This window comes from Capra hircus, chromosome 26 (assembly GCF_001704415.2).
Source record: "Capra hircus breed San Clemente chromosome 26, ASM170441v1, whole genome shotgun sequence".
Lineage (NCBI taxonomy): Eukaryota > Metazoa > Chordata > Mammalia > Artiodactyla > Bovidae > Capra > Capra hircus.
The window spans coordinates 13,686,091-13,707,739 of record NC_030833.1 but is presented as its reverse complement, the minus strand read 5'-3'; the positions used below and the strand labels follow the sequence as shown (position 1 = coordinate 13,707,739).

The 21,649-nt window shown below is 37.4% G+C and overlaps 1 protein-coding gene across 2 annotated transcripts in view; it reads right to left on the bottom strand.

Annotated features, from left to right (window-relative positions):
* RAB11FIP2 (RAB11 family interacting protein 2) overlaps positions 31-21,649 on the bottom strand; it is a 43,344-nt gene continuing 21,725 nt past the window's right edge. Inside the window, exons 4-6 of one of the 2 annotated variants that reach the window (XM_018041426.1) lie at positions 20,745-20,858; positions 10,592-10,637; positions 31-4,399 (exon numbers count right to left, since the gene is read on the bottom strand). In XM_018041426.1, the coding sequence (XP_017896915.1) occupies positions 4,172-4,399; positions 10,592-10,637; positions 20,745-20,858 (388 nt within the window). In that variant the 3' untranslated portion in view covers positions 31-4,171. The remainder of the gene's footprint in view (positions 4,400-10,591; positions 10,638-20,744; positions 20,859-21,649) is intronic. The other variant, XM_005698523.3, reaches the window with a different exon arrangement.

Here is a 21,649-nt window from a genome sequence, read left to right as displayed (position 1 = left end):
TATCTACAATAAGAAATTATGACAACCAGATCAAGATTAAACACTTTAATCAACTACAATAAACCAATAATCATATATAAAAATTCTGATTCATGCATCAGATTACATAAATTACACAACGGTCACATTATGTAATGCTTACATACTTTTAAGTTTGTACCTGCAAAAATGTATACAAGTTACTAGAGCATTTTCCTTAGTAATTGTAATACTCCTCAGTTATAAATAATGCTTGTATCTTTCAAATACCTGCTAAATACAGTTCTAGATCTGCAGCATTTTTTTGTACCTCAAAATAAAACCACCTAGAAGACTTAAGATTATAAGCCCAATGTATCATTTGTTACAGACTTCAGTTCCATTATAAGAGTGGATTTTTTGACATGGAAAATAAATAAAATGTCAACTCTAGTTTAATGCTTGAAGAGCTTCTACACTTCTTGTTAAATACATCAGAAAACCCTTCATATGCAGATTAATTAGTTAAGGTGCTACCTATTGCATATTAAGTACTTCCAATGAGTGCATCTGGGTTATTAAAGTTATGAATCTGTGAAAATGGGGGCTTTCGGTGTGGGCTGACAGACCCTTCCAACTATAATCATGAGCCAGCAGCACTGCGATACTTTTCCTTTTACTTCAAAGAGAGTGAGGAAATGAGCATGCTTCGTATTTCACTTACACACACGAATGACACCAACCGTATCTATAAGACATATGAGCACACAGACATCAGAAAGTTTCACCTTGTTTTGCAAATCCAGGGTAGGCTGCTTTTTCTAAAAAGCAACAGAGGAAAATAAAAGCTCTAGTGTTAACAACAGATATATTAAAGGCAGCAATTTTTTTTTTCTTTTTTTGAGCTCTCTTTGCTGAAGAATAAGCACTCTTACGAGGGTGGAGGAGTTGGTGAAGGATGAGAAGAAAGCAAGTCTGTCACTAACGAGCTGAGTTTTACTTTAGGTTTCCATTCATGAAACCCCTTTAAATACAGGGCAACATTTTCACAGCTGGAAAATTATAACAAAATCTTCATTTGCTGTTAAAAGCAACAGACATAGTTATGTATAATCTATGGATAATACTACATTCATGGGAGGATGGCAGAACTAGGCTCAATGCAGAATACAGCAGCAAAAAGCAATACTTAAAAGAGTTGTGAATGGGTGACAGGTTATTTTATATACAATTCTAACATTTACTCCCTGGTATTCAATAACTGAACCTGAAGCCTAAGTGGTAGGAGTGTATGTTCAATACTTTGAAGCTGAATTTTAGAATTTGGAGGGGAGCTGGCTGTATAACTACACTATTTAAAAAATATTAGCAGAGGCATTTTTAATTACATAACAGAACTGTGTTAGCTTAAGACAGGTTTGAGACTATCACAAACCAATTTTAAAAAATCCTCTTTTTTGTGGAAATATTTTTGAGCATGCCTTTTTAAAGCATAAAAGCAGAAGTAATCTCTGTAAGTCTATTGTGCTGTGCATTAATGAGTATATATGTTTTATTTCCATGTCTAACTTACTAAAAAAACATACCATTATAATACTTAAAAGTTACAGTTTGGAAAAATAAACCAATGTGATCCTTTGGCCTTTTTTCTACAATGCTAGAAATGAATACTACTCCACTTGCACTTCCACTCACAAACACAGGAAACACTGGTATTGTTTACTTAGGAACTCATTTTTACTTTGCATTTTTAGTTCATTATATTGACGAATTGATTATGAAAATACAGAGTAAGTCTGACTCTAGGTCATGAATGAAAGAAAGTTCATAAACATCAGAAAAGAACATTTCAGGCAGTGATAAACGCAGATTCAGTTTTCAATACAGTTCTTGTCTCAGAATAAAAGATAAAAATATTGATGCAGTTATAGCCAAATCATTCACCAAGGCTAAGTCTAATCCTTAACAGTTTTCACACAGGCCAAGATTCTCTCCTTAAAAATGAATTTCCTCATTAAAAAAATAGTAGTCCCTGAATCATACTTTTTCATGAGCTTTGTTTATATAAAACATATCCCCAAGTACAACACTGGTATTGTGGGTCATTCTATAGATAGTAAATTTGGCCAAAGCATATTAAAATATCTGCAGATAATGTCATAATACTGAAAACACATGGATTCTAATACTTTTAAAAGTGTGAGAAGAGCCTCAATTATACCAATAGAAAAACTAAGAATTGTGCAACATTTAACAAATGTTAACTAAAAATGGCACGATGTTAAAAAATAAGAACTACTAAGACCTCAAATGAGAAAATAAAATTTTACACCAGACTGTGAGTGACATTTACTACAGAAATTTAGAAGTGAAGGAAAAAGTTGGCAAGAGCTATTTTTCCTTCTCTATTTCCTCATATTAAAAATTTTTTGTATTAACATTTGGGATTTTTTTTCAGAATTTCAAAATTTGTGCTCTCATAGGAAAACAACGCAACTCAGAAAAATACAAATAATAAGGAATTTTAGCTTATGAATATAAACTTGGCCAAATATTATCTGACTCAAAATATTAAACTGAGCAATTATATGTGCTTTGTTATTTAACTCTCAATGAAGTCTTAGTAGAGACAAATATTAAGACAAAAATGTATTTGGTAAAAGATTGGGGAATATATGTCTCTGTATACAGGTGAACTTTTCATTGTAAATTTCCTTTAGAAGAAACAGATTTCAGTATTACACAGTATGTATTTCAGACTTTTAAAGTTAAAAAATGAGCAGCAGACAATTAGTAATATAAAATATCACTATTTTTCCACTTTAAAGACTAATTTTGTACAAATATATAAAGAAAATTCATGAAAGCAGTCAACATTTTGGGGGAGCAGACTTTAAAAAAAGTTAACATACAGTTTTGTGATACTGATTTATTTTTAAAGGGTTTTGAGTATGCAGAACAGTATAAATTGTCATCCTAGTCAAGATCTGTTCTAAGAACTCACCCCTCCTTTAGTAAATCTTATTGTGGTTCAGAACCCAAATGCAACCATCTGTTCCATTATTTATGTAACTTGAAACCAAGCCTAATTCATCATTCCTAGAATTTGCTCATTGCTCTGGGTTACCAGGCATCAGAATGATCACCTACTCCCCACTAAATTATCTTCGGAAATAACTTCCTAGTATTTTCTTTGCTAGTATTTTAAAGACATTCAAAATCTCAACAAAACAAATCATATTTGCTTATCTTCTGCTTAAAGCTTAAACAAAGCTCAGATATTAAGACAAAAAACTAATTTAAAAAACTCATGCTGTTGTGAAGTTAATGAAGTTTCCTAAAACACATCATTCTTTAAAAAGGGACTTTGGGTCATTACTTTGGAAAAAGAGAAAGGATCTGATGGTAGAATAATATATAGTAGCAGCTTATTTTGAAACGAAGGTTCATATAGTCAAGAGTGATTTGAAGCAGCTTCTCTATAACAAACCATTTAGAGTATTAATAGCAACGCTGATTTGTTTTGCATCGATAGAGCACACATATATTTCCAGATTAAGAAACCCTAATTGGTATCCTATCATTTTAGAGGCAATCAGTTGTTTTTAAATGTTCTAAAAACACACGTATATATGAGGTATATGCACATATTTTACATACAAAGATACATGAACATCTAGATATTCATGTACACATATATATATATAAAATATGAACCTTTTTTTTTTAGTAGTGTTTATAATGATCAGTATTCCTGCAGCTAAATGTCTACAAATTGACTTCTGAGAAACCAACCACAGTTTCAATTTTGCTTTACGAGAAACCTGTTCCTGAGGAATACGTCATGTACTTCTGAAGATACTTCTAGGCCTAAGGGAGATTAGTGGGCCAGCACCAGCACCTAAGTGAATCCTAAGGAACGGCTTATTCACGAGAATCTGGCCCATTTTCACTTTAAAGGTTTAAATTATTATTATTTTTTAAAGGTTTAAATTATTGAGCTCACTTCAAAGGTCACTCTTGATAGTCTCTGCTAATATTTACAGGTGAAACGATTTTTCACAATGAAGGAGAGTACGTAATGAAACCTGATAGCGTGGCCTCTTTTTCAGTACCAAGCTTTTCTTCTATTTCTCGTCCTTTCGTCCTTTCTTTCTCCTTCCCTCCCTACCCCCGCCCCGCCCCTGATTATAAATGCAGTACCACCGGCTTGTTAAGTATTGGAGAATTTGCCAGCTTTCCTGGACGGCTCGTAGGGCACTCTGAGAATACTGGGCGTCTCCTCCATCACCCTGACCAGGAGGTTGTCTATGTAGTCCTCCAGCTCCCGGATGTGCGAGTCCTTCCTCCTCAGGAGCTCCTTGTGCTTCACCAGCTCCTGCAGTACCTCCTCGTAGGTCAGACTGCGGTAGCCTGCAGTGGCGTCAAAGGGGTTGCTCTCCTAGAATAGGATGAAGACGGTCACTTTAACAGAGTATCAGGGGCAGATGATGAACTATCTTGAACTTCAACTTTTTTCAACCCTCGTCCCTATCCTTGGCGAGAACCCATGCGACAGTTCACAGCGTGGCTAGCCAGTTCTCCAGAGAAGGCAATGACACCCCACTCCAGTACTCTTGACTGAGAAATCCCATGGACGGAGGAGCCTGGTAGGCTGCAGTCCACGGGGTCTTGAAGAGTCGGACACAACTGGGCGACTTCACTTTGACTTTTCACTTTCATGCATTGGAGAAGGAAATGGCAACCCACTCCAGTGTTCTTGCCTGGAGAATCCCAGGGACGGGGGAGCCTGGTGGGCTGCCATCTGTGGGGTTGCAGAGTCGGACACGACTGAAGTGACTTAGCAGCAGCCAGTTCTCAGGAAAGGACTAGAGCAGATGCCTTGATTACAACTCTAAATTCTTCTAAAACCACTTTTTACACTGTGTGCAAATATCCTAGTGTTAAGAAATTGACCATATAATTTAAGATTAGATTAACAGATAAAATCTTCTATAATAAATATAATTTAAGATGACAAAACCAAAAGATCTGTAGGAATCAACTGTAGGAAATGTAAGAAGCTATTGAAAACTAGACCTTTGGACATTAATTTAGTTCTCATGGAACTGCTTCCATCAAACTAGAGTTTCATGTTATACGTTTGCCCCTTTATTGAAGATGGTTATAAGAAACAGCATTATCAAGTCTGCTTCAGATATTTGTTATGAAATGTTGCTGGCATTCAGAACTACTATATACTATTATATAATAATATTATTATGTAATAATCTTGCAAGAAGCTCCATGGGAATAACTACTATTTTAACTTATAGGCAAATAGACCTTTTCCTCCTCTGGGAAATGAGTCTATTTTTCTCCTCCTAGTGCTAATACCTGTATAATTTATTTCCCTTTTTGCCCTGGTTGTCAGGAAACTCAAGAGTTCCACTACTATCATGCTAACAAGATTAGTATATCTGCATTGTCTCCCACTTCATTTATTTTGTTTAATCTTATTCTGTTGGTGAAAATTATTTTAACACAAAGGCAAAACATAAGCCAAAAAGGCAATGATTAATGTTTATTATAAAGCATCCTAATAGAAAATATTTCTCAGGAATTTCATCAAAAAAGCACTGTATCATCATCTATTTAAAGTGTGTAATACTGAGATTTTTCATTATGCAAAATGTAAAGTAGCAATCTTAATGGCATTTTATATATACTTCTATCACTACATTCAACAACTGGAATTGGTGTTCATCACTTTCTTTCCAAACATTTCCTTTGGGCTTTAAAGAAAATACACTAAAATCCTGAGGAAACGGACCTTGCTCTTAAGGACTAACTACCTAATGTATTCAGTAGAGGACTGAGAACCAGGACTGATAAATATAGATAGGTCTTTTTTTTTTCTTGTCATAGAAATTAAATTTGTATTCATTTTTTAGGATCTATTTTAATTTGCTATGCATCCAGGAGTTTTCATCAGTAAAGTCAAAGTGTAACTTTTCATCCCCTTCTCCCCCAGACCCTGTGACTGTGCAGCATCAAAGGTATAAGCAAGAACAGATACCAGTATGTTTGTGTTAGCCAAGCACACTCCCTTCTCTAGCTAGGATAAAGGCAAAAACATTTTCTGGGCTGAAAACTTCTCCAAGCCACAAAATCCCTAAGGTGTTTTAGAGAAGACATAGCTTGCACTAGACCTTCAAAGATTCTGGAAGGTACAAATGCATACGGGAATCTCAAGCAGTGGGCTCTACTTATTCAAAGGAGGAAACAAAGTTCAAGGCCCAGTGGTCAATAAAGGTGATCAACAGAGTACGGCTGGGAAAGAAGGTTCAGGACAGGGCACAGAGAGAGAGAGGCTGAAACGGTGGGTTCCAAACAGGCCATCAAGGATGTCTAATGCTATCAGACTTAGTGCTATGGGAAACAGAGCCTACTGAAGGTTTTGGAAGAGAGGAAAGGTAAGTAAAGCTAAGTTCTAGCAAAATGGTATAGCAGTGGGTAAGACCATTTGGAGGAACCAATATTAGTTACAAAGTTATTTAATAGTATGTGGTACCCACATCCTCAGTTGTGTCTGATTCTTTGTGACCCCATGGATTGTAGCCCGCCAGGCTCCTCTGTCCACGGAATATTCCAGGCAAGAATACTGGAGTGGGTTGCCATTTTCCTAACCTAGGGGATCTTCCCAAGCCAGGGATCGAACTCGAGTCTCCTGCATTGTCAGGTGGATAACACTGCGCCACCTAAGAAGCCCCCACTTAATAGTACAGACAAAGTTAATAAGAGCCTCTACTAGGTTAACAGAATAGAAAGGATGCTAAGAGGAAGTAAATTTAAATTGTTAGACATATTAAAAATAATGTATTTTGCCATTAGAATCTGGCACAGATACAACTTTATGAGCTGTGCTATCTTTGTCCCACAAACATTTCAAAATACTGTTTTACTACAACTAAAGGACAATTCTGGAGATATGCTGGTCTACTTTGCAGTTTCCTCTCTTTCAGAGCAATTAACCTTTTGTTAGAGTAAGTACACACACATACTTATAAGTTTATCTAATTGCTCGTAAGTAGTCTAGAGATATAAAAGTTATAATTTTCTAAACACATTCTTATTGACATTTATTACCTACCGTATAGGTAAGTATATTTAAAACATTAATTGAAAATAAGCTACTCTCTTACTTTAACCAAAATAACTCTGTACAAATTTGAGACAGAAACCCACATAGGTCTCACTTTTGCTTCTCTCATAAATGAGATGTTCTCCAACTTCCCTTTCAACTCTAATATCTCCTGGTCTACAAAGTGATTTTTCTAAACTGCATTAAAAAAAAATAATAATGTTCAACTAATGTGATTTCATTTTTCTAATACAACATTTACTGAAAAATAGCAGTTCTTCTGAGAACTGCAGGGATTAATGAAATTAAACTAAATGAGATTCATTATCAATTGATTGTTTTACTTTTTTTCTTAATTTAACATAATAATAGTGTTAGATTGAGACTCTCTTAATGAAATTATACATTTATGAACTGATTTCTCCGAATTAATTAAGTGATAATATACACTTAGAAAATCATTTATATTGTTACATTTAACACTATACCAGCACTACCAGAGAATGTAGCTTAATTTTTAACATTTCTCTAAAATGGGGATTAAAAATATCAGAAAATTCTTTTATTTTGACATAAGTAGCTTAAATCATGCCACGATACAAGTCAATCTAAAATTTAACCTCTCAAAATAATCAATTATTATCCCACAATATTGTTCAATACTTTATAGCCATAATCTAGAATATACAAATCCACTAACTGGCATATTTTTCTCTTCACAATCATCTAATAATTATGGGGAAATAGATTTCTTGGAAATACACTTCTGAGCTTTTCAATAAATTTTCCATTTGTCCTTTTATGTGAAAATGTTACCCCAAATTTCTTTATCAAGTTTCTATGCCAAAAAAAGAAAAATCTTAGAAACACACATACTATAAACTATGTTCTGGAAAATAATAAAAAATAATTAAAAACAGTCTTATGCCTAGCTCCTGATTTATCTCGTATTTGAAAATCATGTAAACCTAATTTTAAGCGTAAGATTCTTAACTGACTATACTTAATAAATACAACTATGTTTTTTATACAATTCCAAATTAAAGATTAATACATACGACAGGAAATAAAAAATATTTTCTAGTTTCAAAAATTATTTTGCTTAATAACTCTCAGGCAAATATAAAAATGAATTATTTTTTCAAAAGACATTTTCAATACTATTTTTGGAAAAGCTAAAATTGAGAAATCTCCAAACTGGTAAAGAGTCAAATAACTAAACACAGACCTCCTAAGTACTCAATATTTTTCCTCTAGCACTCCATATAGATGCCACATATGTTTTTAAGATGTCTTCTTATTGAAATTTAATGTAAATTTTTCTCCTCTATTCCTCTTTCATAACCAATCTTTTTTATTACTACCCGACCTCTGTTAAAAATTTCCATACACAGAGATAAGAAAATAAGTATTGGGTGAGAGAAAAGAATCACTACACGAAGCTTTCTAACTGGAATTTTAAATAACTGTTGTGCAAACGACTTTGAGAATTACTAGTGATTTATTTTTACTTTACTCATAGTCTAGCCTTTTAAACTAGGAAATGTATATTTTTTACAATATTTAAATTTCAACAAAAGCAAATTATCAAGACTCAAAATAACTGAAGATTTAAAGAAAGGTTGTCCTGGTAACCAAATATTGGTGGGGTACTAACTGACATCCAAAGCAACCAGAGGAGAGAGAGAGAGATAAGATGAAGGCTTGGCATTCTCTGATCATCTCATTATTGTTCTAATGAGCAACTTTGCTCTGGGAATATCATCTCAGCTACTTTCACATCTTTTGTCCTACTCTCTTCATCTCCCTTTCAGTTCTTAATTAGGCCTTAAAGAGCTCACACTGCCCTTTCAACTGGCTACTGCTCCTGTTTAAACACTGTGCTTTCACAGACAGGTGTTGGCACTAGCATATAAGACATACAAACTTAATTACAAAATACTACGTCCAGAAGGGGGAGAAAATAACTTAGTGCTTGGCTATTATTGGAGAACTTAATGTAAATTACTTCAAACATCTTATAATCTTCAACATAAAACTTGTTCAAATACTTTTTTTCAATAACGATCAGTAGGAGGATGAGCTTTCTCCTCTTAATTGTATCTTGCAGTAAATTAACAACACATAGTAATCCTTTAACTGTCATTTAGAATAGTTAGTATTCCAGAGAAAAATAATCACACATCAAGGATTCTTTTATCACCTTTAAATCCCTTAACTAAAACAATTTTCACATTTTATTTCTTTAAAGAATTCTAAGGATGCTTTTGCAGCAATAAATTACAAGATTTGGAAAAGTACATTTACAAGCACACAGAAGTTGTAATTAAGGTTACTTAATAAACAATAGCTGCACATTAAATCGATTTTTTGATGTTGCATTTTGTTTGAGATTAAGTAACTGCCTGATAGAATTCATTTTACTATCTGATCAAAGGCTGACTTCACATATTCTGACGTTTCTTGCCAGAGTGCCATAATATAAAGACTTGAGTATTTATGAAACATCAAAACGTACAAATCATTTACATAAAACAGTGAAAACACAGTACAAAGTCCTCTGCTTCTATAATGTTTCCTACCATTTTAAAGACAACTCTGTTTAGAGTGGTTTACACAACACCATGGTTTCTTCTAGGCCTATCACATCACAGAAAATTGTGATACGTTACTGCTTTGAAAAATTCTTATTATACATCTGGATCACACACATTAAGGACAGATGGTTCAAACAGCAACCACCAGCCTCTAGGAATAAAGGCTCTATTTCTGTTACTCAGTGAGAATGTAGTTTCCTACCAAGACATGTGCTCATATTTTATAAAGTAACTTATTCTCTAGGTTTAATATGGTATTTAGAATTGATTGAAGATGTTACTGAACCTCTGAACAGAGACAGAAAACTGAACTTGAAATAACAATGAAATGAAGTTAAAATATCTGAATAATCCTTGCAAAATATGCGAGTTAATTTAGCAGGTTGCTACCAAGTTTGTTAACATATTTGGTTTCATTCTGACTTAGAAGGTAAATGTCCTACAGATTCTTTCAAACACACTTTCCTGGTTAAATGGATCTCTTGCCAGGAAGTGTTTCCTATTGTTAAATATTAACAAGCAGTTTTATTTTTCCTTCAATCTTCGTCACAACAACAACAACAACAACAACAAAATGCTAGTTTTCTCCACATGCTCTTATTTCCTATTATAATGTTGACTTTGACATACAGCTTTCTTATTCATATTTAAAGAACCTGCAAACAAAATCTGTATATTCTAAATGAACTTCAATTCTAACTAAAACTGTTTGCTTATACTTCCATAGATCATACTTAAGTCATACCCTATGGTGTATTTTGTATTTCTTCTTTCTCTGCAGATTACTACACTAGACCATAACCTGTAGGGAACGGAGGGATTCACGGAGATGGAGGCCTTTTTAAGAATGTGCCGCAGACAGACAGCGTGCGGCTTGGTTTTTGGTAATTCTCGAACTGTCGATACAACTTACCGGAATCTTCCTGAGGTCCTCATGACTTGTCGGATTCACATGAAAACTGAGCAATAAAAGACAAGCATAAATGTTAAAAGCTTATCACAGTCCACGTGGGAGGAAACATAAAAGCAGAACATTTCAACCAGCACCGCAACAACAATTTCTAAACTCCTACACCACCTGGCTGACTGACATTTAATCCAGGATGTAAAAGAAAAACAAGATTTATGCAACATTCTATACTTTTAAACTCTGAGGGAAAACCCTTCAGTTAATACTAGAATTAAAGAATTGTATCTTTAAATACGTAGTTTCTAAATATGTTTAAATATAAGCAAATTTACCTAGTCAGCTACTTTATAAAATTAAAGTTTGTAATATTATTGTTCATTTAACACACACACACACACACACCCCTTAGGCCTTCTGAGATAAAACTAAGGAGGATTAAATAAATTTAGGGTGGGAAGTGTGTAGAATGAAAGAGTTGAAGCCATCTTGTAAAACAATTATTCCTATAGGTGTTAGAAAAATTAACCTTTAAACATTTTCCTATCAAGGAGAATGAATTCAGAGCTGTGTGAACCATTTCTGTCATTAATGGATTTCTAAGTAGCTGGTCTTCAAAATTTAAATACCCAAATGGACCAAAACAAAATGGATTTCTTCCATGCAGAGGACAAAAACATCACAGCTGAATGTTATAATCATTTTCCTCTTTAACACATGTCCATTAGGAAACGGACTGCAACCAAAAAGAAGCTAAACTTCAAAGCCATCTGCTGAGTAAATATTTCATCGTTGCTATTCAAGTTTAATTTTTACCCAGCACTTAACGACTATTAGCCATCAGAACCTCTACAAAGCATTAATGTCCTAGGAACCTTTTTAATCCCCACAGCCCCCTCAAAAAGACTTCACTGTAAAAGATATATATATATATATATATATATATATATATTTTTTTTGTTATCTGTGCAAGTAACTGGAATCCTTTGAAGAAATTCACTTTGAAAACTTTTGACTGCATGCATGAAAAGTCTGGACGCTGAAAAATACCTATTTTCACAAGTGTATGTCCCAAGCTGTAAATCCACAGGGCATGTGTGCACGTATGACCACCTTGAGAGAGTTTCTCATACATCCAAGGTTTCATTTGTTATGACTAAAGGTTTGTGGTAGTAGCTACCAGAACTGGTTGTTGAACTATTCCGCCTAGAACTCCTGTGGATAAATCTGGCATCTCAGTAGAGCCTGGTGACATGGTAGGAAAGATTGAGACATATTTTAAATACCAACGATGCACCATCTACAGGCCAGTTTGGCTGACACATTTTCTCATTCCCGGTACCTCACTGTCTTTATGGTGTTCTGTGTGGTCCCAGACTAGTCACTGTACTGGCAAAGCCGCAAAAGTCTGACAAAAAAGTGGCTTAGAAGAAAACAAAAACAAATCCAAAATGCATCATCATGGGGTACCCCTAGGCCTACAGTGCCTCGGGAGCAGCTGATACCATGCGCGATTCCCATCCTCCTGGCTTTTGGTCCAAGGAGGTCAACATCAGGGACTATAGGACTCTTCCTCCTTGCCCATTATCTCAGTGTGCTGTTCTCTAACAGGTCAAGAAACACATTCTACGGTGGCTTTCTCCATTCGACTGTGATACTCTCGAGGACATAACTGATGGGCTGACAGCACACCGCAGTGGTTGCAGGCAGAGAGGTGGTGGTGTGAACTCAAATCCTGCTTCTTCCCTCTACACACCTGCCTTTGAGTGTGTCTGGGTTCCCTCATCTGTGAAACGGGAATGCTAACAGGAGGAATGCTAACAGTCCCATGTAGGACTCCTGGGAAGATCAAATGAGATGATCCCAGGTAAAACAGCACTGTGGCTAGCAGACAGCACATGTTCAGTAAATTAATTTATTGAATGAATATTTGCATATCGCTTATACTGTGCCAGACACTGTGCTAATAAGCCCTTTAACCAAAATTAACTCATTTCATCTTCATAACCCTTAAGGTAGGCATGATCTTCATTTTCCAAAGAAGGAAATGAGTCACAGAGAGGTTAGGCAGCTTCTGGGAGGTGGTACAGGAGGTGAGTGGTGGAAGCGACACAGGCCTAGCCCTGTTTTCTGCTCATGGATCCACTTAGTGAGCACCGGCTACACCGCTGAGCCCTGAACACACAGGGCATGAGGCATGAGACACACAAGGTTCTGAGGAAGCACTCAGGAGATGTGCCCTTGCAGGCGGAAGAGAGCACTCCCGAGTTAAATTCTTAGACCACCTACAGGAAGGAGGCATTCTAGCGCAGCAAATTAGCCAAGGAGAGTCCAAGTCCAGGAAGAAGTAGGACTTAACACTGCATGAAAGATAGGCTTGGCAGGCCAGAGAACGAGCACAGGGAGGCCCTATATCGTCTGCTACTGCAAGACATCAAGGAGACCGGCGCACAGGCAGCAGGGTGGGAGGGAGCCCTTGAAGGGTAGTCATGAGGCCCCTGGAGCCGATCCACAGAGCAGTAGGCCACTTCTGCTAATTTCATCTTTCATAAACGCTACTAGATGTTTCACAGGGGCTTCCCTGGCAGCTAAGATGGTAAACAGTCTGCCTACAATGCAGGAGACCAGGATTCGATCCCTGGGTCAGGAAGATCCCCTGGAGAAGAGAACGGCAACCCACTCCAGTATTCTCGCCTGGAGAATTCCACGGAGAGAGGAGCCTGGCAGAATACATCGATCCCATCACATCCTTACAGAATAAACAGTATTACAGCTGTATAGATCTCATTACATGTCTCAGGAATGCATTATTATACTAAGAAATAGAAATGCTCATATTATACTTATTTTAAGAAGAGTTTTAAAGGAACAAGACATTTAGGACAAAAATTTTACCAAAATCACAAAGCTAACAGTAGGTACAATCCACTGGCATTTGAAAGTGAAACTCATAGACAATCTGCAAATGGTGTGTGAATCGTCAAGAATGGTCACAACTGGAAGGGAAGGAGGTGTGGAGCACAGAGAGCCCTGGTCTTCGCCACTGTACCTGCGTGTAACCTGAGGGTGCCCACACTCGCAGCCCAGGCAGCCATCCGAGGCCAGAGCTCTGGGACTTGAGGCCAAAGCTCTGGGACTGGCCATTGTCTGAAATCCAAAGGCAGAACCCATCCCCTGTGGTCGGCTTTATATTCACAAACTGACGTGTCAAACACACGACCAACCCAGTCATTCACAGCTGCCTTTTTTGATCTGTCCTTAAGTGGGGAAAAAGAGTTAACTGAACTGGACTGAATTAGCTTGGGGAGAAATAACATGTCTCCATTTATCGACGTGTGGCGCTGATTCGTGATGCCTTTCCCCTGCACTGCTGTCCTCGTGCCAGATAAGACACTGAGGAATATAGGCTGACTGCTCCACTGAGTTGTTGACAGGTTAAGGAAAATCAGGTGTAAAAAAAACAGACATGCTCATACTGAAAAGGTCTTACACAACTTTGAACTTCACAATTCAAAAAAAATTATTTTTCAAAATCAGGACTAAAAGAGTAAGGTGGCAGCAGGAGATTTTAAAGTACCTTTAGACTGATAAAAACATTTTTTTATTCATATTTTTAAAAATATTTTAAACTAATAAAATGCTTTGAGTTAACATTCTGAGGTTTTTAAGTTTAATAAAAGCTTTTTTTTTTAATCTTGTGGTATTCCCAAATTTTAAAGAATTTTTAATTAACAGTACTCAAATATATTTCAAGGGATCATTAGTGTCTCTTCAAGAACGTCACAAAAATTTACTTTGAAGTTAGGATAAATACGGAGTAAGTAAATTAGTGAAACTTAAAACTGTCCTTCAATTTCTGCTATGGACTAGCTTCCCACAGATAAGCCAGAAAAGCAAACCAACATTTATAAAGTGATGAAACTACAGAAATCACTAAGGCATTTGGCAGTGACCTAGTTTTTTTCTTTGTCATTCCTTTTGTCTTTTTAAAACTCCTTTTGTTCTCTTTTGGAGTGAGAATACCTAAGAAAGGGCAGATACAGTTAACAGTGAAAAAGTTTATCAAGACAAAAAAAAAAAAAACAAAAAAAACCCCACAGAAGACCAAAGATCTATTAAAACTGATTAACTAGCTGCCTTGTCAGTATAAGACAATACAAACTGTGGAAATTCCTGGCTCTAGGATTTTATATCTTTCAAGGAGAAGTCATATAACAACACTTGACGCTCTTTTGAAGGCATTTAAAAAAACATGTATTATTACATCTTTCACGATACATCTTTCCAAGATCTGTTATCCTGGAATTATAAAGCTAAGTCCATTTTAGCCTACAACTTGACCCATTTTGTATTTAAGAAGTGAATTCAAGTTATCTGCAAAATTCAGGAGGTGTCCTGCTTGTCTGGGAGGCAGGGTCAAAGAGAGGAACAGGAGTAGAGTAACCTTCTTAAAAACACCATTTAATTCCTTACGGTGTACAGGAAGTAAGTACCACTTTAACTATTGCAGAACCCCTGACATGAATTCTCTTCAAGGGAGGGAACCCTAATATTGATCTTCTTGTCTAGTTGAGAGAGGGGGCTCTGCAGACCTGAAGCTTCATTTGCAGGAGAGATGTAGTTCTGAGGGAGAGGTGTAAACTGAGAATTATAATACAAAACCTTGAATGAGTGTGAAAAGAAGAAAAGTAAAATATGCCCTTTACAGAGAAGCAAGGGCAGGCAGTAATGACACTGGTCAAGCCACAACTGATATTACTGGACTTTAACCACGATACCAGGTATCTTGGTGGGCACTTTACATGCTACCGCACTTAATCCTGAACATTACAGAAGAGGAAACAGGCACAGCAAAGTCAAGGTAACAACAATGCTCAAGGTAACACGGTTACTGAGGAGCAAAGTCAGGATTCAGAGAAAAACAGCCAAAGGTCACCATCCAAGCTCTTAGTCACAAACTGCACCTCCCACTCAGGGTTCCACTGGGAGCTCAGAGAGGCGGGTCTCAAGGCAGCCAACACAATTCCTGAGCATTCTTCCAATCAGAATGACTGAGAAAAGTGCACGACCCAGACATTCTTACAGACAGAACAAAGGCTGAACATTAACAGGTACTGAACTTCTTTGTCCCCTCTGAACTCCCCTGCTCCATCCTGCCCATCTCTGCACCCAAGATGGCTGATCACCAGGGCCTCCTTGCCCACTGGTTTCCAGTTGTGCTTGATCACTGGGAGATACTTGCAAGAGACTGGAGGACAGAAAGAAGGGGAGACAGTATTTACTTCAGCGCTCCAGTCCCAGCCTACCACCTTCTCAGCCCCATGGCACTACAGCTTTGCCAGAAGCTTCTGTACAAACAGCCACAGCTGTTCCTTCACACCTCTGTGTGGCAGTCACTTCCAGACACGGCAGGTCCCTAGCGCTATAATACCCCTTCCTTGGTGTCCTAACCCCGGCCAGCCCTCCATATGTGGTCTCCTCATTCAACTTTTGTCAATTATTCACTTTGAGTGTGTCATCTGTTTCCTGCTAGGAATTTAACTGATGTAAGAATACACAATAAATGCCATACACTGTTCACTCAATAATTTAAAATAGGAGAGAAAGAAAGAAAACCAAACTGCAGTTCTGAAATGGTATAACTGAAGTGACTGGGATTTGAATACTACTACTATACTTTATTATGGGGCCTTCCAATTTATAGCACATTTTCACAAACAGAATTCCTTTAAACATGTTTCCCAAGGAACAGGAATCAACACACTGGAATACAGTCTCCCACAGTAAGATCTCATAGTCGAAATCCTGTCTGATCCACCGCACCTTCGGATTCTCCCACTCCCTTGCTCCTATCGGACCTGCTTTGTGGACCCCCACTAACATCCCAATTGTTTCCTAATCCGTCTGTATTTACTTACCCCCCTCACCAGAGCATACTCATAGCCCGTCATCCTGCATATGTTCCCCCACTTTTATTTTGCCAATTTCTAACTCCTCCCAAGCCCCTCCTGCTGTCTTTGTTACTTTACTGACTCACCCTTATAACTAACCTGAAACACATCGTCACCACCCATCCTCACCACCGCTTTTATGAAGGTTAACAACAAATCATTTTTATTTACGGCAAGAGCCTCATTCTCTTTAACCTCTCAGTTCTCTATGAAGAGTATTCTCTCTTTCTAAGATCTGTGATCTGTGATTGCGTAAATTTACTTCTATGTTTCTGATTACCTGTCATCTTCCTCATTCTGCCCTAGGTGGAAGACACTAGCTATTTCTAAAGGTTCTGCTTTCAAACTTCTTTTTCCACTCTACCCTGGTGATTTCTTATCTTCCCACTACTTCAGCTGCCACCACTATATGGACTGATGATGGCTACATCTTTAATCTTCAACCACAACTGCTTTATCCTTTGTAACAATACCTCCTCCTTTACAAAAGTCTGTTCAGTCTCAGACTGGGTATATTACTTGCACCTCAAAGTTGTCCCTAGCCAATCATCACCTTGACTCTTCTATCAGTTCTGTCTGACTTTCCTCTTCTAGTACAAAAAGGTGAAGCCTCAGAGGCACCCTTGACTCCAGCCTTCAGCTTGCATGCCTCATCAGTAAGTAGCCAGCTTCTCCCCACTCAGGTTCTGGACGTGGATATCTCATTGTTTCCTTGCTACTCATTTCCAATGCTGGTTACTCATGGGACCACATGACGACCTACACTAAAACAGCCTGGACCACAGTAACAGCCTCCTCTCAGGCTCTACCACCTTCCCTCCATCCCATCTAGCTATGCAACAGGCGTGGGTAGGATATTCTAAAGCTCAAGTCTAACCTCATCATCCTTCTTTGTAAACACTGGCCTCCCACCTCCTCCAGGACAATAACAAAATTTCTTAGCCTGGCTTTCAAAGCCTATTGTGCTTAATTATATCTTTTCAAACTTACTGCCCACCACTCAGCACCCAGGTACAACCTATTACATTGCTCTACATTTTGTATTTTATTTTTAATTAGGAAACAAAAATTTCACTACCTATTTCAAAAAATTAGGATTAAAAGAGATTTAAAATGGAACATTTTTTTTAATGACAAAGTGCTAAATCCAATGTAAAGTGTATGAACCTAGACACAGACCTTACATCCTTCATAAAAATTAACTCAAAATCAATCACAGACCCAAATATAAAGCACAAAATTACAAAACTCCTAAAAGATAACACAGAGAAAATGTAGATGATTTTGGGTATGGTAATCATTTTTCAGATACTACACCAAAGGCATGACCCATGAAGAAAGAAAAATTTTACAAGTTGAACTTAATTAAAATTAAAAACTTCTGCTGTACAAAAAAAGCCCACAAAACACAGTTAATAGAATGAAAAGTCAAGTCACAGACTGAGAGAAGATATATGAAAAAGATATTTGAAAAAGGACTGTTATCAAAATATACAAAGAACTCTTAAAAGTCAACAACAATAATCCAATTTAAAAATAGGCCAAAGATTCCAACAGATCTCATCAAAGAAGACATACAGATGGCATTAGGCATAAAAAGATGTTTGACATATGCTACTGAGGAAAAACAAATGAAAACAATGAGATACCATCACACACCTACTGGAACGGCCAAAATCTGCAACGCTGACACCACCTAAGGCGGACAAAGGTGTGGAGCAACAGGAACATTTACCATACAGTCCAGGCACTGCGCTCCACGGTGTCTACCCAGAGAAGCTGAAAATCATGCCCACACAAAAACCTGCACACAAATGCTTACAGAAACTTTATTCCTAATTGCCAAAACTTGGAGGCACTCAAGATATCCTCCAGTAGCTAAGTGGATAAACTGGTGCATCCAGACAATGGAATATTATTTGGTGCTAAAATAAATAAATAAGTAAATGAACTCTCAAGTCAGGAAAAGAAGGTGGAGAAACCTTAAATGCATGTCACTAAGTCAAAGCAGGCAATTTGGAAAGTCTACAGACTGTATGATTCTGACTATGTGACCTTATAGAAAAGGCAAAAACTACAGAAACAGCAAAAAGATCAGTAGTTTCCAGGGGTCTGGGAGGAGGGACCAGTCAATAGGTAGAGCACAAAAGATTTTTACAGCAGTGGAAACACTCCATATGATACTATAAAGATGGACGCATAACACTCTATATGATACTATAAGGATGGAGGCATATCATTACACGTTTGTCAAAAGCCACAGAATAAACCACACCAAGAATGAACCCTAATGTAAATCATGGACTATGTATAGTTCTGATGTGTCAATGTAGGTCCCTCAATTTTAACAAACGTTTACCACTCTAGTGGGGAATGCTGATAAAAGGAAGAAGCTGCATCTGTGTATACATCTGTAGGATGTATATGGGAAATCTCTGTACCTAATGCTCAATTCTGCTGTGATCTCAAGCTGCTCTATAAATAATTGTTTTTTAAGTCTGCATTTTGGGTATCTATCTTAATCCCTGAACTCTCTACTCCTTTCTACTACAGGCTGCTTGAAGAAAGGAACAAGATCTCAATCTTTTCAGTCCAAACATCTGACACAGTACCTAGGGTATGGCAGATGCTTAACAAACGTATGTTGAATTAATTAACAGCCAGTGCTTAATAAAAATTGAGCTAATAATTGACTGAATAAATAGTTGATCAATAAAGGCTTCGACAGGAAATAATAAAGTCCCCAAAGAGAAGAGGAAATCAATTTTCTCAATAATGAAGATCACTTTGATCTAGACCTGACAGCCTATTACTGGGGGGGATCGGGGCGTGGGGGGTCATCCTTTTTAAGACAGAATGACTCTGATACTTAAAACTGCCAATATGAATTGAAATAAGTTTCAAACTGGTGACTTCTAATAAAATCCATTCCACTAGCCAGTTTACCAACCAGGTCTACCGCTTTGGGTATTTGATCCCAATACAGATTAAATTGAAAATTCTCTGGTAAAATCCTGAAAACAATTTATAGAGGTTCAATGTTAAAGCAGTTCAAAGAAATGTTAACAATTCCTTTTATAAAAGCCTTTACAAATGAAGTGCTGGTAGAGAGGTTCCACTAAAAAACAAAACCTTTGGCACATTTCAATTATGTCTATTACACATGCAAACAGGGCTTAAGAGTCAAGGTGCAACTCAATACTGCTTTTTTCCTTTCTTTTGAAGGGGGAGTTGGGGGAAGTGAGTACCAAATCAAATTAATGTTACTAGAGATTAACATACTCCATTCTCTCTTCCGGGACTGGGCATGCACACTGATACCTGGATGGCAAAACAGAACCTAGCACATAAGTGTCCGTGGGGATTAACAGTAATTTACTTATTATTATTCTCACAGGGTATCTTTTATGAGATCTCATAGGCAAGATAATTAAGAAACTGTGGTCAGTGACACCACAGATCATGGACAGCAACCTCAGACCTAGCTGCTTCTCTATCGTGATATGGTAATCACTATGTTACTGATGAAGTTCTAAAACATTGAGGACTGAAGGATATCCATGAAAGTAAGGTATGTTTCATCAAGAATATTATGTTTGATCAAGTTTAACTTACTGTTTTTTCCTGGTGAAAAAAGAATTAGTTATAAATAAAATGTAGTTAAACTGAATAGCAGAAAACAAAATTAAAAAATAGTTAATCAATTTACAAATTTCCAAACACAAGCCCTATGAATTCTGAGAGTTTGCCATTTCTTTAAAACTAAGCTTCTCAAACTTTCTTCTCGTTAGTACTCTGCCTGATGCACGAGAATAAATCTGACAACGAGCATAGAATTGCCTTGACAGCTCAAATTTAACTTAAAAATTCAGGTAGATTTTTACATTTTATTCCATACCATAATCATGTTTGTCTTAATACAAAAAAATCTTTTCTCCTTAAGTTTTTAGGAACCTTGTCATTCTGGGAAGTTGTGTTGTGATTATCCTGTTGCTCTGAATAGACTGTGGCCCACTGTCAGTCATATATTCACTGGAGTCTCTTTGAGGGTATGGGGAACGGGTAGGAAGCAAGTTCTGTTTACTCTGGAAGCCCAATAGTGAAACTGGGCAGGAGTGATGGAACAAGGCACCAGGGCCCTTCACAAGGCCAGACCCAGCACAGGCTCTCTCTGTGATCAAGACCAACCCAGCCTTGATCAGCCTTACCCTCTGACAGGCTGAAGACAATCTAGGCAGAGGTAACTCTTCCATGAAGGAGGGGACAAAAGCAAGTTGGCCCACAGTACCCTTGGCCAAAAGTACCACAAGCTGGCCGTGCACCTAGGACAAAGCCAAAAACAAAGTGAAAGTATTAGCTGCTCAGCTGCATCTGACTCTTCAACTCTATGGACTGTAGCCCACCAGGATCCTCTGTCTATGGGATCACTTAGGCAAGAGTGGGTTGCCATTTCCTTCTCCAGGGATCAAACCTGGGGTCTCCTGCATTACAGGCAGATTCTTGACCGTCTAAGCCACCAGAAAGCCCAAGTTCTGAAAAGACGGCCTCCAAAGTTCAAGAACATCCTGAAAGAGGCTGTGGCCAGAAAGCACCTGCTTCCTTAAACCATCATCTCTGCAGAGCTTTCAAGACGAGGTACGCGAGGCCACCAGACTTCCTGAGGCCCCTCCACAGGGTGACACAAACCCCAGGCTCGGTGTATGCATCCTCCTTGGAAGCAGAGCTGCTAGGGTAACTGGGAGATTTCTGGCTATGCTACACCTTAGACTGAAAAGCCCAGCCTTAAGGAGTCTTGGCAAGTTAAGAGGTGGTTTTCTAGGATTCTAACATTGTGCAATTTTGCCAGAAAAAAAAATTATTGTTCCATGTAAAAATACACTTTCTAGCCTCTTCTTCCAAACAAGAACTTTTAAAAGGAAATAACATTTGTAAGACAAGTACCCACTTATTTAGTTAGAAGGGATACAATACTACCTGTGTGAATTTCCTAAGGCAGAGACCCTTTTCCCAAAGCAGACTCAAACTTTGAGGAGCAGCAGTTATCCTTCTTACTGTGATAGCTTTGAACAATTTAATTTGAACTCAGTCATGTGAGTTTAGAAAAACTCATCAA